Source organism: Bemisia tabaci, chromosome 6, assembly GCF_918797505.1.
Source record: "Bemisia tabaci chromosome 6, PGI_BMITA_v3".
NCBI classification, from domain to species: Eukaryota; Metazoa; Arthropoda; class Insecta; order Hemiptera; family Aleyrodidae; genus Bemisia; species Bemisia tabaci.
Window position 1 is genome coordinate 15579247 of NC_092798.1, and position 24433 is coordinate 15603679.

Here is a 24433-nt window from a genome sequence, read left to right on the forward strand (position 1 = left end):
CTACGCCTCAAAAACGAGGACTCGCTGATGAGGTACAGATATACGTCGAAACATGGTCGTTCATGGCGAACGTCAAGCATTGCTAAAGGAAGCTGAAAATTCGCCTTCAAAATGGAAAATATGCAACTCCACAACATTATTGTTTGACTAGCTATCGATAAAAATCTGAAGATGCATATTGTTATTTAGACCCCGCCCTGCTTCGATTTTCAAATCTGTTGCTAGCTGAAGTTTACATTTCGTGTTAGAATAGTACTGATAAGATCAACATCTTGCCATTAATTTTTTGCAGCGAAGAAAACCACGCACTACTGCTTGCAATTTTGGCGCGTACCTACCTACCTTTTTTAGAGTATACCTTTTTCTTAATCAATCACACGATGACACTGAGATATGAAGGCGATTGCTGTTTTCATTGAATAATTAATCGTAGAAGGAGCACTTACATATTGCATAATATCAGTGCGCATTTTTTTAGACGTCAGCTTTCAAAGACAACAGAGTCGTCAATGCAACTTTTAAAGTCTACCTGCCTATGCGGCATGAACACCAATGCTGAGCCCAATGCAATGGCGAATATTAAAAATATTGTTTCCGTGATCTATGAAGTGCCTTCAAATCTGGTTGATGCAAAAGTGTACACAATACTTGAGAAACAAGTGTACAAGTGATTCCACAACAAAATTTTACTGTGAAGCTGAATTAATGAAACTCAAAAACTCGGAACTTTGTTTCGGGAAGTAAGGCATGAACTCAAACCGGTCAAAATGTCAAAATATTTATGAGCTTTTCTCCCAGAACTCCGTTTCTCCCTGAAATTTGATTAGAAACTTCACATTTGAGTTTTAGCAATATCCTCTCTTGCAGCAGCGGTAACCTTGCTTACAATGACAACACAGCCATAACCTGTGAAATCGCACGGGTCGCAGAATTTTCTGTTGTTGATTTTTCGCTCTTCTAGTTTTGCTAGCCTTTAGGACCTTCCATTTTAGCTTGGAAGAAATTAGTGCAAATAATTTTTTGTGCATTTTCCCTAAAATGAACCTGTGATCGTCCCCGTTCCAATATGAGCTCCGCAAACAAGTGTCTACTTCGAAGTGTCACCAACTCTCACAGCTTCATTGAGCTGCCGCATAATCAAAAAATCGCTCTCGGAAGAAACCCATTAACGCAGGTCGTTGATAAGAGATGCTCCAGAGAACAAGGTATTTTTTATTTCGTATACTACATCCCACCTCAAGTTTTCATCGGCTGTTCCAGTAAATCACTTCAGAGAGCGGTGAACTATTTTCACCTGTCATCATCCTTCATTTCTTACATAATGCTCTTGCAGTCGCTGCTCTTTTATAAATGTAATCCACCGATAATTTTCAGTTTTCTTTTTTACCTTTAGCATAGTTTCCGCTGAAAGTAACCATAAATTTACCCCTGCAAGATTAACACAGTTAGAGTAACGAAAGTTGAGTGGTGTCATCTGAGTTATCGAAGTTGTGAGTCTTGATGATCAATGCACTCATTGGTTACTTTAGTTATTGATGTCATCATTTTTTATGAAGTAATGTAAGGAAGTGGTGACATCTTATTCTGTACAGCACAGTATGGAACACAATGCAAATCAATTCAATTTTTCAAAGGAACCAAACTGAAGCTGTGGTAGGAAGAAAATAGGTACATGGACATTGAACTGACTCACCTTTGATTTGCATGTCAACTTGTACATCATAGATCTGTCTCTATGGAAAGCTTACGTAGAGGAATTCTGTCTATGTGTTGGTGAGAGACGGTCCGACTCGTACTTTTTTTTACATTAGCCATTCATTATGTTAGCGAGAAAGAGCCGTGCCACTGCTGTGTAACGGCTGGAGGACATTTTATTCCAACATGCTTTGTTGCGCAGCTACGTCCATACCTGTTTTCTTCCACCAAGAAATTCAATTTAAAACTTCAACACTGGGGAATTTTCGAGATTCATCCCCTACCATTCCCTTATATCACCAACCTTAGAATCTAGGCAGTAAGTAGTTTATTGGATTAGTTTTCCTGCAAGACATTTTCCCCTTCTTGCTTCCTCTCTTTCTTCTCAAAAGAGAGTCTTTAGAAAAACTAAGCATTTCTTCTATCAAATCATCATCAGACCTGAAACAATAAATCATCTTTGATTTTCCTCTTATTTTTCAGTGATAGCAATTGCCGACTACAGCAAAAACGTGTTGAGCATCAAACAAGTTGGCAATAATGACTCTGGTGCAAATGGCAAACCAATTACCAAAAATAAAGAGGTGCTGCTGCAACATGGAGACAGGCTTGAACTTTTGGTGGGATACCATATTTACAGGGTTGAATTTGACCCCCCACCACGAAATATTGTCAAAGAAGCCCAGCTTAGACAGACCTCGGAAGAACCGCCTGCCAAACGACCTCACCTGGAAGCGGCTTTGAACGGATCGCATTCAAATTCTGTTAAAGTTGAAGAATTGGTGGTCCAAAAAGGACAATGGCATTCAATAAAGAACTCGGCACTCCTTATCTATGACTCGCCAAGTGTTGAAAGTAGAAGCAAGGTAAATTTTATTTCCTATTCAAGGGAAATATCTCTGTTCAGAATCTATTCTTAAAGTAAAACTCTTATCAAGAAGATCATGCATGTGTCACATCTGTAAAAATTTTCCCCATACGCAACTTATCTCACTCGTCTAATTTCTAAACTCTAAAATTGACCTTCTCTTGTACTTGGGTTTTTCAGATTGCTGCGTTTGATCTAGATGGCACTCTGATATTGACTAAGTCTGGCAAAGTGTTTCCTGTGGATAGATATGATTGGAAGTTTTTCCATCCCGATATCGTTCAAAAGCTTCGCAAACTCTGGAGCGAAGAAAATTACAAGATAGTCGTTTTCACCAACCAAAATGGCCTTGGCAAGAGTGTGCAAACTTCAGCTAAAACTAAAGAATTTCAGTTAAAGGTTGAAAAGGTTGTGGAAGAACTGAAAATACCTGTACAAGTTTTTGCAGCAACCCAACAAGATATTTTTCGCAAACCAGCTCCTGGAATGTGGAATGTATTGGTGAAGGAGGTAAGTCCGAATACATCACTTTGACCATTTGTTATCCTCTCAATGGAAACAAGTTTTTCACTAATGGAATGGTTTTAACAACCCCTCCTCACAGGGGCGAACTGGCATGGAAAAAGCACCTGAAAATACCAGTCCATAAGCGATAGATTGGCCTATTTTAATCCTTTTTTGTCGAGTGAAAGGAACAAACCAGTCCAAAATTATCTCAAGTATCTACCAGCCCACTGGGATTTTTCTCTGTGTTCCTGCTCGCCTGTTCGCCCCTACCTGCTGAAGAAAATGAATATAGTGTTCACAAATTTTGTCTTCAAATTTCAATTTTGATAAAAGCACATTTTTTTTTTTTTTTTTTTTTTTTTTGGATCAGTGGGGAAAATCTGGATTTGGTTGATCTTGCTCTCTAGTGCAACACAGAGAACTTGACTAGGGTACCAAGGGGGCAAAGATAGTCAATACCCATTCTTCAGGAACTGTTAGTCGCTTTACCTACTTAAGAGTCAACAGCAGAATGTGAACTTTTCTCAAGATTTAGTTTCCTCATCAAATCTTCAAGGCAAGCTCATGAAACCAAAATCAATGAATAAAGAACATCGACGATGAAATTATCTAATTGTTCCACTTGTGTAATTTTTCATTTGAAGTTCAGGAATCTCTGTTCTCCCAAAATTTCGGAGGAAAGAAAAGGTTAAAGAGTGAGAGGAAAATTTTTTTCATCGCACTGAAGGCTGTTGCCAGTCTTTGGCACTCTAACTCAGACACTTCATTATTTATCCAAATTATGGCTTGAAATATTGATCCAATGTTCCTCAGAGTAATGGGAAGTATTTAGCATCAAAAACTAGAAAGCAGTATTTTAATCCCTGATAGAGTTTGTCACCATATCGACGATTTTACTTAGTTTCCACCCTAAGGATCTCTTTGCCGGACTCATGCTTTATTTTATATTGAGTCTTTTGCATGGATCTTGGCTTGTTGTATCAACGATGACTATTGCAGTTAGCCAAAAATTTCAAAGGTAAAATCCACAACAGTATTTGCAGGAGCATCATTTTTATTGAGGGTTACTGGCAAATATCGAAAAATGAGTTTACTTGCATTTCTTAATCAAATATTGCCTCCCTTGTCGTTGTTCTTTACGAATTGAGGTAAAATTTACCTTCTCCTGTTTCACACACTTTCACCTCTACTTTCCTTTGTCTTTGTTGACGCTCTGATAATTTTGAATGAATTCATCCCTAACTAAGGTTTTATTCTGGAGGAAAAGTATCGCATTTGACGGGAATGTTTTCATTTCCAGATGAATTCAGGGATTGAAATTGACATGGGAAACTCTTTCTATGTGGGTGATGCAGCCGGAAGGAATGTGAACTGGGCACCTCACAAATCAAAAGATTTTTCGGCAGCAGACCGTCTCTTCGCATTAAATCTGGGACTCATCTTTTACACTCCTGAGGAATATTTCTTCAAACAATTTAAAGCTCCTTACTCATTGCCTGCATTCAATCCACGAGACCTATCACCCTCTACACCAGTTTTTGAAAATACTGATGATAAGAAGCTTTTCCCTCCGCATCAAGAAATCATAATCATGGTCGGTGCCCCAGGTTCGGGCAAGTCCTTTTTTGTGAAAAATTATCTGGTTCCGAATGGATATGCTCATATCAGCCGTGACAATTTAGGTACATGGCAAAAGTGCGTTTCGGTGATGATTGATGCTATTCATGCGGGACAAAGTGCAGTCATCGACAATACCAATCCTGACAAAGAGTCTAGAGAACGGTATATCAGCACAGCCCAAAAGTTTAATGTTCCTTGTAGAGTGTTCGAGATGAATGTGTCAAAAGAGCAGTCCAAACACAATAATAAAGTAAGTATTACCTATACTTTTTTTCTTATATTTTTCACCCTTATGATCATCTCTTTTTATTATAGTCATTAATATTTTGCTTTTTTCTTTCACTCACCATTTCAAGCTCATCTCTAAAAGAAAGAAAATTTCTTTTTAAAGAAGTATTTAAGTCGCTGAAAAAAGTTAAACGGGAAAAAGAAAAGTTGCTAAAGTAACCTCCTGGATAATAAAAAGCTGCGTGACACCTCTTGAGTGTTGCTATGGACACTCAGGCTGTTAAAATAACATCCTAACTACGTTGAATTAACAACTGTAGTGTTCATATCAACATTCAAGAGTTGTCGTGTAGATTTTTAACATTCGGGATGTTACTTCAGCAATTTTTTTTTTTATGTATAGAGCTCAACGAGCAATTTTTTTTGAAGCCACCAAAATTTCTTAGAGTAGCACTAAAACATTGTTGTTGAGCCATCTATACCTTATGCACTTTTAATTCTAACTTTTTTCCATCCCTGTCAAGATTGCCAGGTTTTGTGATAAAATGTGTATGTTTTAACGTATTCAAAGCATGTTCTAAAGTTGCACTCTATTGTGATCGTTAATGGCAGTAAAATGTTCATAGCATGAAAACTCTTGTAACTTCTAGGCATTCACCCTTCATGCTTTCAGCATAGAAGAATAGATTTTGAAACACCTAAATTCAATGTGTGCACCCGAGTTTTTAATGAGCAAGAATTCACTAACCTTATATTCTTTACTTTTCAGTTCAGGCAATTCACAGACTCAAACCATATTCCAGTGAATGAGATTATCATAAATAGTTTCTTGTAAGTGTATTTTTCTCCCTTTTTTAAAATTTTCATGCATGATTTTTGTGAGGTTCATCTCCACGCAAATGAGGAGACGAGACAAGAAAAGGTCTAGACTTCCCTCTGTTGATGAAAGTCTCTGCATGAAATAGCATCAAAATTTGGCGGATATTCTACACAGAACCTAATCATTGCAGATCATTCATTGTCAGATGTAGATTAATAAATATGTCAAGACTCACTAATCAGAGGCCACAGACATATCGACGGTGTAAGTCGGCAATCACATAACTCGTTTGCGGTGTCTGAAAATCTCCGCCGCAATGTTATTTTTTTAAAGGAGAACAAATTGACATCATTCCTTGAAGTTTTTGCAGAATTTTCTTTGCATAGAGAAGGAAAATCAAGGCAGTTTTGAAGAATTGCCGTTAAGTAGTTTTCGGTGTAAAAAATAAAGTATGGCAGGAAGTCTGCGACGTCGCAAACCGAGTTATGTGATTGCCGACTTACACCGTCGATATTGAAAATCTACGTCTGCTAAGATATTGTGGGAGAGCAATAATGGATATCTGAATTCCCGAATATGAATAACCATGTATTTTCTTAATATAACAACGAATTCATGTTAACATTTTTCTGTATTCTGTATGCTCGATGAAAAAGTATCTCTTTATTTTTCCCTAATTTCTACAATTTTATTTTTCAGTGTAAAGTATGAGGCTCCGTCTGTAGATGAAGGCGTGGAAGATATTTTAAAAGTAAATTTCGTCCCAAAGTTTGAAGACCCTCAACAAGAAATACTTTACAAGATGTACCTTATTTAAGGAAACTTGCAGAAGCAGTAGCAGCCAATTAGAGATTGCACCTTACAAAATCCTCACATTTCATTCTATAATTTTCTTCACCGTCACCAAGCAGCTCCAAATTTGGCGGTAGCTTTAAAATGAAATCTATCAGTTACTTTTACTTGTATTTATGACATATGTCTTGAAGTCCATTGTGTCCAAATTCAAATACTACAATAGTTAAGTAAGGATTCAAGTCCATCTCTCAAAATTTATCAAAGTTCTGTACTACTATAAATTACTTTATATTTATTTTGTATGTAAACATCATTAATGCCTGACACTAAGAAATAATCATTTACCAAAGGGGTTGTTCACAACATACTTAATGCTCTCAGAGGGGGGGGGGGGAGATCAAGGATAACATTATGCCAGCTTATTTTTATGTGTTGAAGGATAAAGACCTACGTCACATAACCATCATGATGTAGAAGTGGGTTGAAAAATCCCAAATTTAGCGTTTTGTATTTCACGAGTATCCTCAAAGCACTTACATTCTGAATTAGTAAAAAAATTTGTTTATTTTAAAAAAAGTCCCATTTTGCGGAACAATAGATCACCTTCCTCTTTATCATGTTCTTTTTTCTTTTTCTTTTTAAATTCCAAGATTAAGTCTCACCTCACTACAGATGGGTGTTTTTTTGTAATCCCAAAATTCCTTCATTTTACTTGTCGCAAATGACCTCAAACAGCTTCATTAGTGTCAAATTATTTCTCTGTAGCAGGACTAACGGCTCAATTTTTTTTCCAAATATTCACAATCGATTATGGACTGACATTAATCATTCCGTACTGAGAATTTCGCGTGATTGCATTCTATTTCTCATCGCATTTTCAGCTACCGTTCTCTCCCCACTGATATTGCTGTTACCTCTTGAGTCAGTGGTTACTATTGAAACCATAAAATGCAATCAATGTCAAGTTACTTCCTGTTTTCGACAGTATGTAATCTTGAAAGTATTGTTTCAAAGCGGTGTATCAATCAAAACATTATGACAGCTCCACTGTTTCTACTTCAACTCCGTGTGCCCTATGATGACCCTCAACTTACATTTGAACATCCATATACCAACAGTGAAACTGCAGGAATGTAGGTCTTGGTTTATAACCTCCTGTCATGCATCATTTTGTATATGAAAAAATATTCAACGTCATTTTTGCAAACTTCCTTGAGCTTTCTCCTCTGTGTGAAGTTTAATCTATAAAAATTTCAAATAACAGAGTTGTTTGTTCTCCTTTGAAAAATTAAAATAGGAGATTTTGAAACACCGCAAACGAGATATACATTTGTATGCATTTTACGCTGTTTCACTGTCGATATAGATCAATATTCAAGCCAAGGACTGCATGGTTGAACCTAAAACACCGCTAAGTCTTTCTCAGGTATCAGCAACAGATGTTTTAGAAATGGCAGCTAACGAAAATGTCGAGTGTTAACTACACTTTTTTTTCTTTCTCAACATAATGAGCTTATTAACATGATTTAGTTTTTTTTTTTTTCTTCCATGGCATTATTTTTGCTAGGAAACTTACTCCTTTTTGTTTCTTGTACACTAGTTTTAGAGCAGACTGAAAAATTAAAAGTTCTTTTAACAGTAATTTTTATTAACTGATTAAGGATCATTGCAAGACTTCATTGATAAAAGCCTTGAAAAGTAACTACATTTTTATGATAATTATTATGATAAACAATGAATGGGTCAGTGCTCAAGGTATTTTTCTTTTTTTAATAATACCCCCTACTATAAAGTACTTCATCAAATTCAGGTGTAATTCTCGCCTGTTCTCAGCCTTCTCTCTGTTAAGAAATACTCGTATCTCACGAAAATCAAATTTCCTGTGAATTTGTAATTTTTGTAAATTGTATAATGTGGATAGTAAATTTAATCCGAGGGACCCTTTATATTGACTTTTTTTATATCATGGTTGTAAATTAAAATGTGCAGCACCTGTTGTTTTGGTACATAAAATGCATCTCTCTAAAGTTCAGACCAGTTGCAAAAGAATTATCGAAGCTTTGAAAGATCAAATGTAGTAGAAATTAGTCTTTGAAATTTGATTTCAAGAAAAGTGTAAGTCAAATTCAGGTCTCCACAACCACTTGAAACTCTTCCCTCTCTTTTATATCAAAGTTTGTAATTCATATTTCCATTGCACGGTAATTCGTAAAATCTCTTCAAAACATTTGCAATGAGTCCTGAATTTTAGTGAGATGACTTCAAATTACATTGATACTGAGGAAATTCGTATGCTCTTTTTAAAATTTGAAGATAAGCTTTCTCATTTGTGTTTTTGTACTTTAGTCAATTAGATAAGTTATTTATTACCACTTGTGAATTCATAACTTTGTTGTTTTGTTTTAATTAAACATCGAAAAACTTTAAGTTTCTTGTTTTAATTTCAAACTTTTTTTTAACAATAAGACTTCTTCTCATCACAAACATAAAAGCTATCATTTTCCTAAGTACCAAAATAGTCCCTACTACCAATGTCAGTTTAAACATTATAAAATATTCCCTGCTAATACTTCTAAAATTAATTTCATCCAAACTAGCTTTCTAAGTTACCGTTTCTTTTTTATATTTTTTGTTTTTAACTGAAAGATACCTAACCTTAGTAAATAAGTATCATTACAAATTATCCCTGCCTCAAATTTTCAGATTCAAATCCTGGAATCTTGGTCTCAAATTAATTAAGTGTAATAGATTATTGTTCCTGTAATATGGAAAGATAAAATAGTCCGGATTAACTTCAAATGAACCGACCAATCTTATTTGTTGTAAGAGGTAAAAATACGTGTGTCCTCCTCTGACCAAAATTCTATCAAGGTATCATCAATGTTTACTTTTCCCCTTTTAATTCCATCTTCAAGCAACGTTTATTTGTCATTGTTCTGAAATTGAAGTCATGTCATTAAGATATTTAGTTCAGATTACAGAATCTCAATTAATGCAAAGCACTCGGCATTTTAATAAGAAATCCAAAATTTTTGAAAGGAGGGATTCTCTTGCTCTTATGGGAGTTTTACTCAGAAAGTGAGATTTAACAGGGCCTTTTTACTAACAGATATCTGGTTAAGACGTCTGAACAAAGTTTCTGAAAAATGAAGTTTCCTTTCTTCCAGTTATATTCAATTAACTGATAATTTATTTTGGACAACTTGAGAAGGACAGGCAATTTGAGAAGGGTTATAGATGAAAACAAAGACAAAAACCATGTCACGGCGCGACATGGTTTTCATATGAAAGTGTTCGATCATTAAGTTCGTTTCTCCTTCAGAGTGATGTTGTTGAGGAATCTTGGGAATGATTTTCGTTCATTATTGCCGACCCAAGGAAGAACGCCGAATGAGCCGTCAGGCGTTGCCGAATTTCCTTCGACAAATTACGAATTTTCAGGAAAATTTGTGACAGCTTCACTTCCAATTTTTCAGAGGATTTTGTTCGTAATTTGATCAAAATAGCCTGAAAATTATAAAGAAAAATATTTATAGCTTTCCTTAAGAATACAATTTTCAAGGAGAAAACTTGGGAACGTTCAAATGCTCATACGGCGTTCTTCCGTACTGCCGTGCCAAGGAAGAACGCCGTATGAATATTCGAGAGTTGCCAAATTTCCCTCGATAAAACATGTATACGTGACAACATTCTTGCAGATTTTTCCTTGAAATTTTCCTTATATTCTAGATTAAATTACGTACAAAAATATCTGAAAATTTTGAAAAATAATATTCACAATTTCCCCAGTAATTTCGGTTTTTATCGGTAGAAACTTGACAACGTCTGAAGGCTCATACGGCGTTCTTCCTTAGCACGGCAGCGTAGCGTAGCACGGCAGATTAGCCACTGCGCATGTTCGGCGCGCAGCGAGCGGGAAGTGTCACGGTCGGAGAAGCGCGGGAAATTCAAAACGACGCGTGACAGCCGAGCGAGCGTCGCCGTTGTCGCGCGAGAATCGGGATTTCTGGAGTCAGCAGGAGCCCCCTATCGTATTATTTAAACTTTCTCCCTTGACATTGACGTTACGTTACGCGACGTCACGATCGTTAGCGTCACGCAGCCACTATTACCGAATACCGACCGCGCCGGCATCTTCGAGTTTTGTTGTCTCTATGCGCGTTGCCATGGCATCTGAAACACCAACAACTTCGTTTGTTTACATCGCCTTTATCACCCACACTTGAAACATACCCTTTATCAAACATACAAATAGTTAATAATCTTATAATTAAAATACTGCAGTATTCTGAAAGGAACAGTATTATAAATACAGTTCTTCTGTATTCAATGTTAAAATGCATTAAATGTTCAAATGTAGTTTAATGCTCGTGTTTTTGCTGATTACGTTTTAAGTGTTTTTTGTAAAGGGAGCTTGTCTTCAAGGGAGCTTTGATTCACCACCTTCACGGATGGTAGATCGTTATTTTGATGACTCCTGTCAGTCTGTCCACCATCTCTACTTGATTTAAAAGTAAGCATCTTTTCGTTTTCTTTTAAATTGATATCAAGTAGCGTATAAGATCACATATCTGCTGCAAATTCCTAAGAACAAACACAAGTGCAGAAGATGTTTTTTTTTTTTTAAAAAAAATCCTAAATGGGTTTAAATTATGAGTTTGACCGACTTGATTATTGTGCCTCGCTTTACGACGTCGCCAATTTTTTTCTTATTTGATCGGAAAGCATCACCTACCTCTCTAAAGTCTGTGTGATTTATTATTTTTAGCGTATTTCCAAAGGCAAGCACACAAATAATACTTGCTGTCACCCTAATTCCTCCAGTCCCTTTATTCTAAAAATATTATAATTCAATGAAGAATTTGCACGACGAATTTCCTCTTCCCACCTCTTTCCATTCTATATACTTCATTTGTTATCAGTGTTCGAAACTCACAGGCGCCTACGCGCCGAATGCGCCTAAAAAATCGGCCATAGCGCCTAAAAAATGAAGGCTCTGCGCCAACGTGGCCCCTAAAAATTGTCCCCGTAAAAATCTGGATTTTCACAGGAGGTCACATAAAGAAAGAATACCAAATCTACTCGAATTGAAAAAACTCAGAGTTTTCAGCACTACAAGTGAAGCTTGCTTTTTCTATTCTTCACGATTTCATTCGTAGTGCTTTTGTCTTCCCCAAGTTACAGCTACTTACTATTTCTGTTACGAAAACATTTACGTCTAACGTTTCACTAAATGCGCCGTAATATATAGGCAAAAGGTCAATTCGGCCCCTAAAAAATCTTCAATGGCACCTAAAAATTGGACTTGATGCGCCACATGTCTCCTAAAACTCAAAGATGAGTTTCGAACACTGTATTGTTATCATAAATGCTCACTAGCCCGAAGGCATAGATAAAAAATAGGACAGGAAAATGCAGGAACAAGGCTGAAAAACACCATAAATTGTAAATTATTGTAATTATTTGTAAATTACTATGTTTGTCAGCCTCGTCCCCGCCTTTTCCTGTCCCATTTCATATCATTTTTTATCTGTTACAGCTACAGGTTTTCCATGGGATGACGTAAGGATTCGACTGATGGACGATGAGTTCGGAGCGACCGGTGACACGGAGCGGGTCGACGGAGCGACCTCAGACGAGCCGAGAGGCGGTGGAGCGGCCGGTGACGCGCTGGCGAAGGGATGATCGCCCGATGACGCGCTCCGGGATCGTGAACCCGGCGGAAATGGAGGAGGCCAACCGGAAACCCATCGAAAACCGCCCCGTGTCCAGGCGAGGCCTCAAAGATGAAGTGTCGGTGAGTCAGCCTCTCAGCTTTCAGTCCATGACACAGGGTGGCAAAAACTTGACCTCCAGGCTGATTCTTGAAATTAATAGACGAAGCTCAGGGTTGCCGGCGGTCTGGAAATCGGGAAAATTAGGGATAGTCAGGAATTCTGGGGCGACCAGGAAGTCAGGGAATTTGCGGCGACCGGGAAAAGTCAGGGATTTTGCGGCAACTGGGACAAAGTCAGGGAATCTGCTGACCGATATACTCAGGGTTGCCTGCGGTCTGGAAAATCGGGAAAGTCCAGGGAATTTGCGGCGACCGGGAAAAGTCAGAGAATTTCTGACACATCTACTCAGACACAATGGTCTTGAAGCAAAAAAAAATGCGACAAAAATGTACCCAAAAACGGTTTGTAGGGGGTGTCTACATAGTACGTGTGGGCTGAAAATCGCGAAAAATCGAAATCTTAGCTCCTAATTTCGAGGTATCTCAATTTGAAATTTTCATAGTAAAAGCAAGTTTCCTACTGACTTTGATCCGCTTTTTTATTTCTTTGTCCCTTGAATCGGTGTTGATCGGTTCACGTTCTTATTTTTCGTTCGATTCGTGTCAATCGGATCGATCAATTTCAATAAACAACCCTCTAAATCGAAAAAAAATCAGTGTTCAATATCAACCGAAGTTTACTCCCTGCAACCAAACTATTCATCTCAATGTGGCCTCCGATAATTCTACTCGTGCGTTTAAGTCTCTCGGTTAATATCGAAACTTGTGTGACTTTACGGGACGTTACTCGCGCCTTGGCTTCTTTGTCTATCGTTCTGTCTATCAATGTCAATGATCAGCCCACTGATTTTTTAAATGTTTGCCTTGTTTACCCACATTTTACTTTTACCCTAATTGGTCCTGTTCCGACCGGGCCATGTAATTTGTGCATTTTCGCATTTGTGCAATGTCGTATCTCAGTGAGAGTTGTATCGTGCCAAGGAATAAATTTTGACGACCACCCCTACAAATCCCAAGCTGGGTCAAATTAACCCGACAAAAATCCCAAGCTGGGTCAAATTAACCCGACTTGCAGTATCTCATGGGGGAGATACATACGGCGGATGATGGGTGGAGGGGGGGGGAGCGGCAGTATGTCACGGAGAAGGTGAAAGTTTCAAAAAAAAATTCATACCTTCAATAACATAGAAATAACTAGATACTTAATAATTAAAAGACTATCAAAATCAATGTATTTACATACGGGTCACTTTGACCCGACTTATTGAGACTTAAAAAAGTCTACAAAAAGTCCTGGTCATTTAAGGGTTGAAAATCATGTCCAAAAAAGTAGATCACCAATGTGCGAAAAAAAGTTGTATGAATGTTCAAATGTTGCCAAATTGCAAGTGAAACGTCCATTCATTCATCAATCGCCATTTTTCCGTGAAAAACCATCCAGGTTCACAAAAATTCATGATTATATTTCCTTCGTGTTTTCAGTCAAAATTGAAGTAAGAATAAACTTCTCCTAAAGTGAAGCCATTGAATTAGAATTTTTTTCTTCTTTTTTTCCTACCATTCACAGCTGTATAACTACCAAAAATTTTCAATGCTGTCTGTCGGTGCATATACGCTTCGCGTGAGTGTGAGCTCGTTTTATTTGAAGCTGCACGGCGCGCGGCGTTCCCGGGCAACTATATCAACTCGGCTGTCGCGAAATTGTATCACGCAAAAATGAAGGCTAATTATGAGTCGAAACACGAAGCGGGAGTTCGGCAAGGGGTTTCACTTTCGCTCTCGTCATGAATCTTGATCAGAGTTTCAGGTGCGGAGTGTTTTAGAGATCTATAGAGCAGAAAGAAAGCTATAAACGAGTTGTATGGAAAATGTGATTTTTTTTGTGTGTCATTGGAAAATTATCTCGTTTCTCAAATGATTGCTGATTTACAATCTCACTTGTTATCGGTTGTCTCACGTGTTGGGTGCAGAGCCGGATTCAGCAATTTGGCAACACCGAATTCCTGCATTAAACCTATGCTAAATCATCGATTCTTGTCGGAGCACCTGGCCCCTCGAAGAATCTATACATTTCTATAGGTTTAAATGGAGGAAATCTGGTGTTGCCAAATTGCTGAAGCCGCCAATGGTTGGGTCTCGTTTTCGCTTGGCTTTATGAGCTCTTCTCATTCTGTAGTTATTTATTTTTTATTTGTCTTGATATTTCCAGACTGATCGACTTCCCAGCAGAGCAGGGATAGAGCCAGGAGTTCGCACTGCTGGTTTCAACAGCCGAATCGGGACCGCCTCGAGATTGTCCTCCGCCATGATGAGAGCGCCCTCCAGAACGTCTGCTGGCCCTGTCATCAACATTGCCGGATCTCAGGTGAGATATATCGATGACCATACTGCCGCGCTGAGGAAGAACGCCGTATGAACATTCGAGAGTTGCCAAATTTCCTCCGAGAAAATGTTTATTTTTAAGGAAAGTTATGAACATTTTTAACTCGAAATTCTCAGGAGCTTTAAGCGAGATTGCGAACAAAATTACTATCTTAAAAATTGGAAGAAAAATATTCATAAGTTCACCAAAGAATTCCTTTTTATGAAAGGAAATTTGGCAACACCTCAAGGTTCATACGGCGTTTTTCCTCACCACGGCAGCATAGTAAGAAACCACGTATCTTCATCGCGATGTTTCAACATTTCCGTTCGTATTTTATTTTTTCGAGGAAAAACAAGCTGATTTTACAGCTTGAAATTTATATACTTATACGGAATATTATGCTAACAGAAAAGAAAAATCCAGGAAGTTTTTTTTAGAAATCACACAGACCAGATTTCCGAAGGAAAAAATGAAGTATGACAGGGAGGCTGCAACGCCGCAAACGGAGATACTTGGCTTCGCACTTTGAGCATCGACGTGCTGCCACTTCCTCAGAAGCATATTGAACTATAGTCTTCAAAATACAGGGTGTCTAGAAGTTAAGGTACTTAACTTTCGGGATCGATTTTTCAAAACGCGTAATTTCGACGCAACAGAGCTTAGGAAAAGTTCCAGATTTGCAAAGCTCCTTGCTGGGTAGGCAATTTTTACTGCAAGGACTATATGAAAGCGTAGCGATAGCAAAGGAAGCGCATATCTCACTTATGAAGCGTTTTCGGGCATATGTGTATAGAAAACAAAAGTCATATTTTGAGCCGAAAAATCGATCCTGAAAGTTAAGTACGTTAACTTCCGGACACCCTGTAGAACAGTAGATGCCTTTTGTGGTTCTCTTAGCGATCATCAGTGCAAGCTTGGACCATCGATTGTATAATGATTTCAGCTTGATGTTTTGAGACTGTCTTAGACATTCCATTAGCTTCTAAATATATATAAGTACTCTCAGGCAGAGTTGCAGAATTTCATGAACACCACGCTAACATGTTTCACGAAATGTCTTAATACTCCTGCAATGTACTCAATATGCCATAAAACGCATAGAAACAGAAAAATCTCAATTTTTAAATTTTTTTTAAAAAAAAATCAAAGTCAAATTTTAAAGGTTTCTATGAAATTCTCGGAGAATTTTTGAGAGCTGCGTGCGCACCCTTGAAAAATTGTTGACATTTAAAAGAACTGTGGATAAAATGGACCACATTTTGCAATTAGGAACTACAAATTCTGGCTCAGTTCAGAAGAAACGTATGCACCATTAGTTTTCTGATGCATATAAGTGTTTTTATAGATGAGTCAGAAATCTTAGTTTCCTTATTGCAAAATGTAGTCCAAATTATCCCTCACCTCTCAAGTGAGTTTCCTATTTTTTTTATGAAAAAAGTGATTAATTTTATGTAGATTACCGTGATGATCTTCGAAGTCTTTCTCTACCCATTCAGGGGTACTTACAATTTTGTTACATTGATCAACTGTATTTTAGCTGGCAGGGATGGATCGGCTTGTAACAGCTGATGGGTTGAGTGGAATGAATACCGTTTCTACTTCCAGAGGCGTTGGAGCCAGACAGGTTCAGGATAAACGTTATTTCGAGGGTTTGATCCAACTTAAAATGCGGGAACTCGGCGCAGAAATTACGAGACTGAACAAGGAAGTAGAAACATACGCCAAGGAACATGCTGCCTTTTTACTGTATGACAAGCGGGTCAAGGAGGCAGCAACAGAGCTGACAGGTGAGGATATTAAAATATTTTGTGGGTATTTACTTAGCTTTGTTCTTTCGTCACATATCTAAAGGAGTTCTAAGGAATTTTTTCACATGCCTGAACATGTTCTGTTTCCGCTTATCGCCTGTTGATTTGTAGATGATACTAAGTGGACCAGAAAACATGTTAAAAACTTTTTTTCTTAAAAATTGTCTGATTCATGTTTCTCTTCCATAAGCCAACCTCCCAATTTTGAATGTGATATCAGATAGCTGCATTACTTTTGTACTCTCAAAGTAGCAATGTTCTCGTACCTTAAATTCAAAAAAATTTCATACATTTGTGTGTTTCGTGTATTTTGACATGTTGAAACAACTTAAACAAGTTTATGGCTATTTCCAGAGTTGCAGGAAACTCTCGCCGATTACAATCTACTCGTAGACAAGGCTAATACCAACACTGAAATCAGAGATATTATGGAGGAGCGGGCAGAGCTGCAAGCCGCTAATCAGATTGCAACCCGACAACTTGAACAGTTGTTTGAAGAGCGCACCCGGAAACAGCAGCTCATCGCAGAAATCGAAGAAGAAATTGAATCGGTTGGTTTTTCACTGTATTTTTAGTCATTATATCTTGCAGAAATTGTAAAAAGACGTCCAAAAAGAAAGTCTGGTCTGAAACTATGTGTGACTTCAATTGTTAAGCTTTTTTTTTTCCAATCAGCAGTTAAGCATCATTTGACCAAAAGCATTGTAAATTTTTAATGACAAAAATTACAGTTGTTTATGAGAGTACTTGGTTTTCAATATTTTTTATTTGAGCTGTAGAAATTTCGTCTGAGTGGTGATAAAAAAATGCTCTTTATTTTCTAAATCCTAAATCCTTTATCAACCTAAAAGTATTACCTATGCTTAATAAAGTGTAGGAAAACCCAATTTAATAGAGAAAACAAAAGGAGAAGAACAAGAGAAAACATTAGGAAATAAACTCGAAATGTTCGTAAATCAATGTGTTGTTGAAAAAGATCAAAGGGATAAATAAATCTATTCTACTCTTTATCATTTTATATTCATAAAAAGTGGTAAATTCTTTCATGGAAGATCATAAAATCAAAGAAAATAGTATGTAGTATAAAACCTGAAATGTCTTTTTAATGCCAACAGAATCGTCGGTCAACAGAAAAGATGATAACTAACATGAGCCCTGCCATGAAGGAGCAGTACTCGTCACTGAAAGAATATATTTCAACCATGCAGGAGAGAGTGGATAAACTGCAGGAACAACTGGATGCACTTAATTTTCGGAAAGCTGAATTATTGGACCACATTTCATCAGTGCCTGTAAGCTATATTAAACCCAAGCTGACCATTAGATTTTTTGAAAGTATAAAAACAGGAGAGAAAAAAAGAAATAGAATGCCAGTTCATGACAACTAAACGAATAAAGAAAATTTTAATGTACGATTGGCGGTAATCATCCGACCGGTATCGTCACGGACCTCATTGCGGCTCACCAGCAATGAAGGTCACTGAGAAGCACAAAGGGCATAACTAGTGTTGCTATGTTACTTTCAGTTTGTGTATTGTGTAGATATATCGAGAAACCTTAGATCAAGGCTCATGATCGAATAAAATTAATTTTACAATGTACTAATCTTAGAACCGATCATTTATTTTTTAGTTACTCTGAATTAAGATGTTTTAGGCATTTTTTTCTTTTACAAGATAGAATAATGGTTTGATTCTAATATTTTCTTTCATAGATTAAAGTGGAAGCTGCTCGACTATCACAAAAATTAGCTGAATTGGAGGAGCGGCGAGAGGTACTGCTTCAGGAGGAGAGAAACAAGCTTTCACCAGAAGAGGAGCAAGAGCGATTACTAGCCCAAGTGAAATCAGATAATGCAGAAATTCTCAGTATTGAGCGGGGAATGAGCATGCTGCAAGATCAAATCAAGTTCACAAAGAAACAAATTGAGACAATCAATGATGTGAGTTGGATTTAAAGTTTTTCTAAATGTAAAAGTGCTCTGAAAAAAGGCCGGTTTTTCTGTACACTATTACTATGTTTGCCGACCCAGTATATTTTACATCTATGCTTTCGTCAATGTGCCGTTTGACATTTGAAAAGGCAACTGATACTTTAAGAATCAAGCAACATTTTATGCAGAAAAATTTAGCTTCTTGAATACTTAATTTAAATTTTTGCAAATGCCAATTTGCACCTCAGATTTTTTCAGAGAGAACAAGTTTTCATTGAGATTTAAGAATCAGGTGATTTTCAACCCAGGAAAGTCTTTGGGAGTAGTTTTACTGTTTCAGGTCTCAGCAATGGAATCTTGAGTGCAATCTAATGAAGAAGTCTCTAACATATTTTGTCATTGTAACAAAAGCCATCATTTCCACCTCTCTAAACAGTGGAAACCTTGAAAAATACTTTCACTTTTTTTTTATTTTGCAGTTAATTTCGCAATCCTTTGAGTAAAAAAGCTGAATGGCCTCTGCTTTTCTTTGACTTTTGTCCATTTTGTTCTGAAGACAAAATTGTAAAACTAGATATTTGTATCAATATCTAAGTTTGGACAGTAGACATCGTCTGTTAATCTCTCTTACAATCACGCCGAAAACTTCCCATTTTAAGATGCAGCATTCACTTTCAATAATTCATAAATATTTCTTACCTCCCAATTCATTACTTAGGTAATTTTTTGTTTAATTCATGCTTTCAGGATTTGGAGGAGAGCCAAAGTGAGAGATTCAAAAAATACCAAGAACTAAAAAAAAGGGAAGAGACCATCGAAACGTTTCTCATCAATTTTGAGTCCACGAAAGCGGATGAACTCCAGCGCCTAAATGACCTGGAAACTGATATCGTGAAAACTCTTACGAAAATGAGCAAACATTTAATCACTTTACCTCCTTCTGCTGTTGAGTATGAACTTTTGGAAAAAGATTTCAGTTCAGCTAACATATTTGCCGGTGATAACTCCGTGCAGAGTTTGAGTTTGGATTATCGCCAGTTGGGGATGACTCTAGAAAAGGTTCGTGATTCATTTTTTAGACTGGATGTTATTTTATTGAAGACTAAATTCTCTACGCCATGTACCCATTCATTGATGTATGGGAAAATTGTATTTCTCTTCATTTCATAAAGAAATAGTTTTTCAGCCTTCTTCCCCCGTAATTTTTTGCAATGTCCAGTGGCAATAACAAAAAAAAAAGCATTTTTCAAAAACTCTCGAAAAATCAAACTGTTAACATGTTCATTCAAGGAAACTTTTATAAAGTTATTTTTTAGAGTAAAATTCAACTCTTTGTGAAATTAATATAAAGCAGCCTTTAAAAAAAATAACTGTTTTTTCACTCGTTTTTTTTTTAGATATAAAAAGAGTGTATAACATTTTTTTTGTCAAATGTTACTGCCCCTAAATTTAATGTAGGAAACTACCTAAAAAGAGTTTCCTAAAACGAATATTATTAAAGATATTTTAAGAGCTGTCCATTTAAAATTTACAGGTCCCCTTTTTTTAACAGCCGTTGCTACCAGGGTGACCATAGATTTACTACTCATGTAGGTTTTTTTGTTAATGCACTGACAAAATTTTGCTTGCAGTTAAACTCAATGGAGATACGAATCAAAACTGAAATTGAAACCTTGCAGCAGAAAATCGCAGATATGAAGAATGATTTGAAAAAATACACTGACCTTGATTCATTGCAAGATAAATTTGAAGAGGAAAAAAAAGAACTGACCAATGAGCGTGAGGAACTTTTAAGAATGAAAGATACTGATCTCCCAACTTTGCAGGAAGCGAAGTCAACTTATGAACGATTGATGGTGAGAAGATTTGTATTTTCAACGATAAGTAGCATAAAACTTTCTTGCAAATCCCTCTCTTCATCCATTGATGAAAGAATTATGAACAAATCTGTGTCGGTCACACGTATTTTTTACTTTTTTATGGATAGGTATGCGGAAAAGTGTATCTGAATATCCTTTTTTTAAATGAGTAAAGAAGAATGATTTGAACTGAATAAGAGGGATTAAAATTTACTGGGACTAAATTTTGGAAAAATTTCACTTTTTTTCCCCTCTGTCAAAGTGCCTCTTTTTGGCGGAAGCAGTCTTCTTTAACCAACATTTATTTATACATTTTTTATTTTTTTCCTTTAATTTTTTCAACAAAATGTTTTCTTTTGCTCTAGAAACAACTACAGGACAACGATACCTACATCCAGTTGAAAAATTTAGAGAAAAGATTAGAGCTTATCGAGCAGAACAATTTTGCACTGAAGGAGTATATCGCAACCAAGGAGATGGAGACAAATTTCGAACCAGTGAAAAACAGAACTTTAGAACTCATGAATTCCTACAACTCTGCGCTCAAGGAAGAACTTGTCGTAATACGTAAATAATTTTGTTTGTCTCCTATATTTTTACTCTCATAAAATTCCATAATGATGAGATCAATCAACTGGGAATGTTTTACTATCTTTTCAATTTTTCTTCTTTTGTCAGTGTTCTTGGTAGCACAGGTTGCAATAAATTGCAATTGCATTGTAAAATTGTTGCTTTGTTATTGGGGGGTTGCATGTGCTGTCCATTCATTTGTTGAAGGCGCTCCTCTAATTAAAATTTTTTGCAATAAAATTGAAATGAGTTGAAATTTTTTGCATTGCAAATTTCACACCTTTCTCACACACTGAGCCATTTTATTGGTTGTTTAAAATCGGCATGTATCGGTTAAATTACATGTGTACAAATATTGCAATTTCATGGTTTAAAAAAATTGCAAAATTATTTCAATATTCTTGTTGTTGCTTTGTGCCACTTAGGGTGTTTGTTTGGTGCTCTGTCTTCAACTCATCATAAATGAAAGAAAATGGTCAAAGTAATGAAGCTCTACCTAGGTTTATTTTACAATAGATACAGCAATTCAGACATTTTACAAAATGAATAGGTAGTATTTTAAGATATAAATATAACAATATGATCTCATAAATATAAATATATAAATATATTCGCACAAATAACCAACAATTATATAACGAAACAACAACATGCTTAGAGAAAGTGGCCCTCAAGTTTTGAAAAACTGTCTTCTGACTGTTTTTTAAGACAAATCACTCCAGAAATAGAAGAACATCAATATCACCGCATGATTTTCAAGTGTGATAATATCTTGTTGTAGCTGTAAAATAATATTTGACCATCGCACTGGAATGGACATTTTATTAAAAGCACAGCTGGTACCAAGTAGCAATTTAAAAAAGTGTCTGACATGAGTTTATTTTCATTATTAAAATGATTGATTAAATAGTTTTGGTCAATCAATACGTTTAACACACTAATAGCTTTTATTTACATGCAAAAAATGCATCACAGACTGGGAATGACACCCTAATGAGTGTCAATAAAATATATTGGTCCCTGCATTTTCAAATCCTAAAACTACATCGTTATTTTTAAGCTCATTTTCAAGGGCGGAAACAGAGAATAATAAGGGAAGATGATGAGGATGCGAAATGTTTTTCAGAGAAAAACTTACTGCAAAGAAAGTGGAAATGAGACCATTTTTTGTTATAAACATTCACCTCTAGCTCTTTTTTTCTGTACTTGAAGGGGAGGAATGAGATGAGGGATCCAGTAAAATCGAGTAAAAAAAAAAAAACCTGCTAACAACTAAAAATAAAAGAGTCCTTAAAAACTCTGTTAGTGCAAGAAAATTAATGAGTGAACAAGTAAATAGATTGCAGATCTATAGCCAACAGTCTTGATATGCTTGATTACCAAGGCTCCAAGAATTATAAATTCAGTAAGCTAAGAGCCAAAACTGATCACTAAGAAAGTGGTGTATTCTAGTACTCTCACACTGAATACTTTTCATGTACGGAATTACAAAAGTTAAAAAATGTACGTGCACTGAAACTGCACTTAATCTGCACTAAAAAAACAGAAATTATTGTCCTGGCCTGTTAATTTTTAAGGCATCAGATAAGTAGGTAACTGAAACAACATATATCATCTCATAAATTTTCAGCAAATATTGATCACAGCTTTTTCATTTGCAAAACGAAAGAGGAAGTTGCAGTATACAAAGATGGTATTAACAAATATTTTTTTTTTTTTGGGGGGGGGGGGGGATCCATACATTTCAATTTTATAATTTTGATAAACTTCATGGTTAGTTATATTTTAATGTATTTTTACCTCTCAAGTAGGGAGATATTTGGCAGATTTCAAAGTCTTTAACTAATGGCTGTCAAATATATATAACAATCATACTCATTAAGAAAGATCCATCATATGTAAAATTGATTTTCACTAAGTATGATCATTCACTTTAATAATGGAGGAGTAGCATGTAAAATGACACATAACTTTGACTGTAAAAATTAACAAAACATACATGCATTAAGAGAAAAAAGAGGACGAAATTTTTCATGTTATAATTTGAGGTGATGTTCTTTAGACAGACAACATATGCTGAACAGACTGGGTATATGCTGAGGAACTTAACCGATAAGTGTCAACAATGAATGAGATTTAGTGCAAAGAATCGATAACATTAAAGGAAAACAAATGAACAGAGAGAACAGAGATTTACATGACATTATTGCGAATTGGAAGGAGTACTGTTTTGATAAAATGAATTCTGGGCTTTCATTGGCAACTAACTGATCTTTGAGATTTTAATTCCGATTAAATATTTATTTTCATAAAAATATTAGTTTCCTTCATTCAGCTGTTTCTTTTTTCCCTAAATTGTTTCTAAAATTCTTTCATATCTTTTATTTTATCATTTTTCGAAAGAAGATTCACAGGTGTTGCTTTTTTAAAAACCCTAAAATGCTAGGTCCAAAGAGCGATCAGGTAATTTAGCAGGTGAATGGACAATTTTTTTTTTGTATGCAAAACGGGTTTTTCTCATTTGTTTACCTTATTTATGCAAAAAATACATTGTTCTTTTAAAACAGGATAAAAAATATTTGAAGGTTCATGTACGTACATAATCTGCGAAATATTTGAAGTATCATATTTTAATATCTGTTCGGTTTTTTAATGGATCATCATGATAAGGGTGAAGCAATATTTTTCTTGCAACAAATATTACCAACAAAAATTTTAACTGCAAAAAGGGAAGTAGCAGGAAAGAATACCTCTTGTTTGCTTTGTTTCTTCCTCCTTTTTTCATTCAAAATACAATCAGAAGAAAATACATTGTACAGAGAATTCAGTTGCTGATTGCTCAACTTGACAATGTCAGCATCGATTTTTCTTTTATTCCATTAAAATGTCCAGATGAGTGGATATATTCAGGAAAGAATACTCATAAAATTGAACAAAACGTTAGAAGCTGTTCATTGGCTGCTGAATGAAATATTGTGATGAAACTTTCTAGAATGCTAGAAAAGTTGCACATGATTGAACTTAAAATTTGACAAAAATAAATTTACACAGAATAAAATTAGTCCCTACAAATAAAAACAACTCAAAATAAATACTTTCAAAAACTGGTATGGTTTCAAAGATTACTCAGGTAATTCGTTAGAGAGTTTTAACAAAAGCGTACTTTCCAAGAGCTCAAATTTTTACATGGATCCGCATTCTCGCATGATTCTGTTGCCCAAGGGAAGTGGAGGTCGGTAGTTGTACAAAACTTGTCCCTCTCCCTCGCATGGACAAATTTCATCTGGACTGTAGGTTCGCAATGTTCGGAAAGCTTCAACCTGTGGAAAATATTCATAAAATATTGAATTTCATTCGTATATAATCTTATTAAAATTGGAAAAACTATGTCCTAAAAACAGAAAAAATAAAACTTAATGGCACAAGTAAAACAAAAAAGAAGTGAGAAGGAGTTAAAGACATAGGGAATGTTGGAATATTATGAACTTTCACTCAAAGATCTATTTCTCTCTGGGTATTTGTTGATGAATGCATATAATTACCAATTTGAGAATGACTGAAATTTTTTGTCCAATCACAAAAAAAAAAA

At 35.9% G+C, this 24433-nt stretch overlaps 3 protein-coding genes across 4 annotated transcripts in view; 2 read left to right on the forward strand and 1 right to left on the reverse strand.

The window, feature by feature from the left end:
• The first annotated feature begins 894 nt into the window (after positions 1–894).
• On the forward strand, positions 895–8960 carry PNKP (Polynucleotide kinase 3'-phosphatase). 2 transcript variants are annotated; one of them, XM_019051143.2, is made up of 6 exons: positions 895–1205; positions 2179–2561; positions 2744–3073; positions 4371–4940; positions 5688–5749; positions 6438–8960. In XM_019051143.2, exons 1-6 carry the CDS (start codon positions 1067–1069, stop codon positions 6553–6555), a joined length of 1602 nt encoding a protein of 533 aa, XP_018906688.2. In that variant the 5' UTR covers positions 895–1066; the 3' UTR covers positions 6556–8960. The 2 variants fall into 2 exon arrangements, with proteins under 2 accessions (XP_018906688.2, XP_018906690.2); XM_019051145.2 differs by lacking the exon at positions 895–1205 and adding an exon at positions 1212–1352.
• Positions 8961–10691: 1731 nt separating this feature from the next.
• On the forward strand, positions 10692–22105 carry LOC109036764 (intraflagellar transport protein 74 homolog). The gene is made up of 10 exons (XM_072301794.1): positions 10692–11046; positions 12073–12330; positions 14519–14674; positions 16212–16461; positions 16837–17033; positions 17598–17774; positions 18197–18424; positions 19163–19474; positions 20047–20271; positions 20640–22105. Exons 2-10 carry the CDS (start codon positions 12118–12120, stop codon positions 20847–20849), a joined length of 1968 nt encoding a protein of 655 aa, XP_072157895.1. The 5' UTR covers positions 10692–11046; positions 12073–12117; the 3' UTR covers positions 20850–22105.
• Positions 21330–24433, reverse strand: part of CAH1 (carbonic anhydrase 1) — a 96639-nt gene continuing 93535 nt past the window's right edge. The window contains exon 7 of the mRNA XM_019051151.2: positions 21330–24164. Within this exon, the coding sequence (XP_018906696.1) occupies positions 24027–24164 (138 nt within the window). The 3' untranslated portion in view covers positions 21330–24026. The remainder of the gene's footprint in view (positions 24165–24433) is intronic.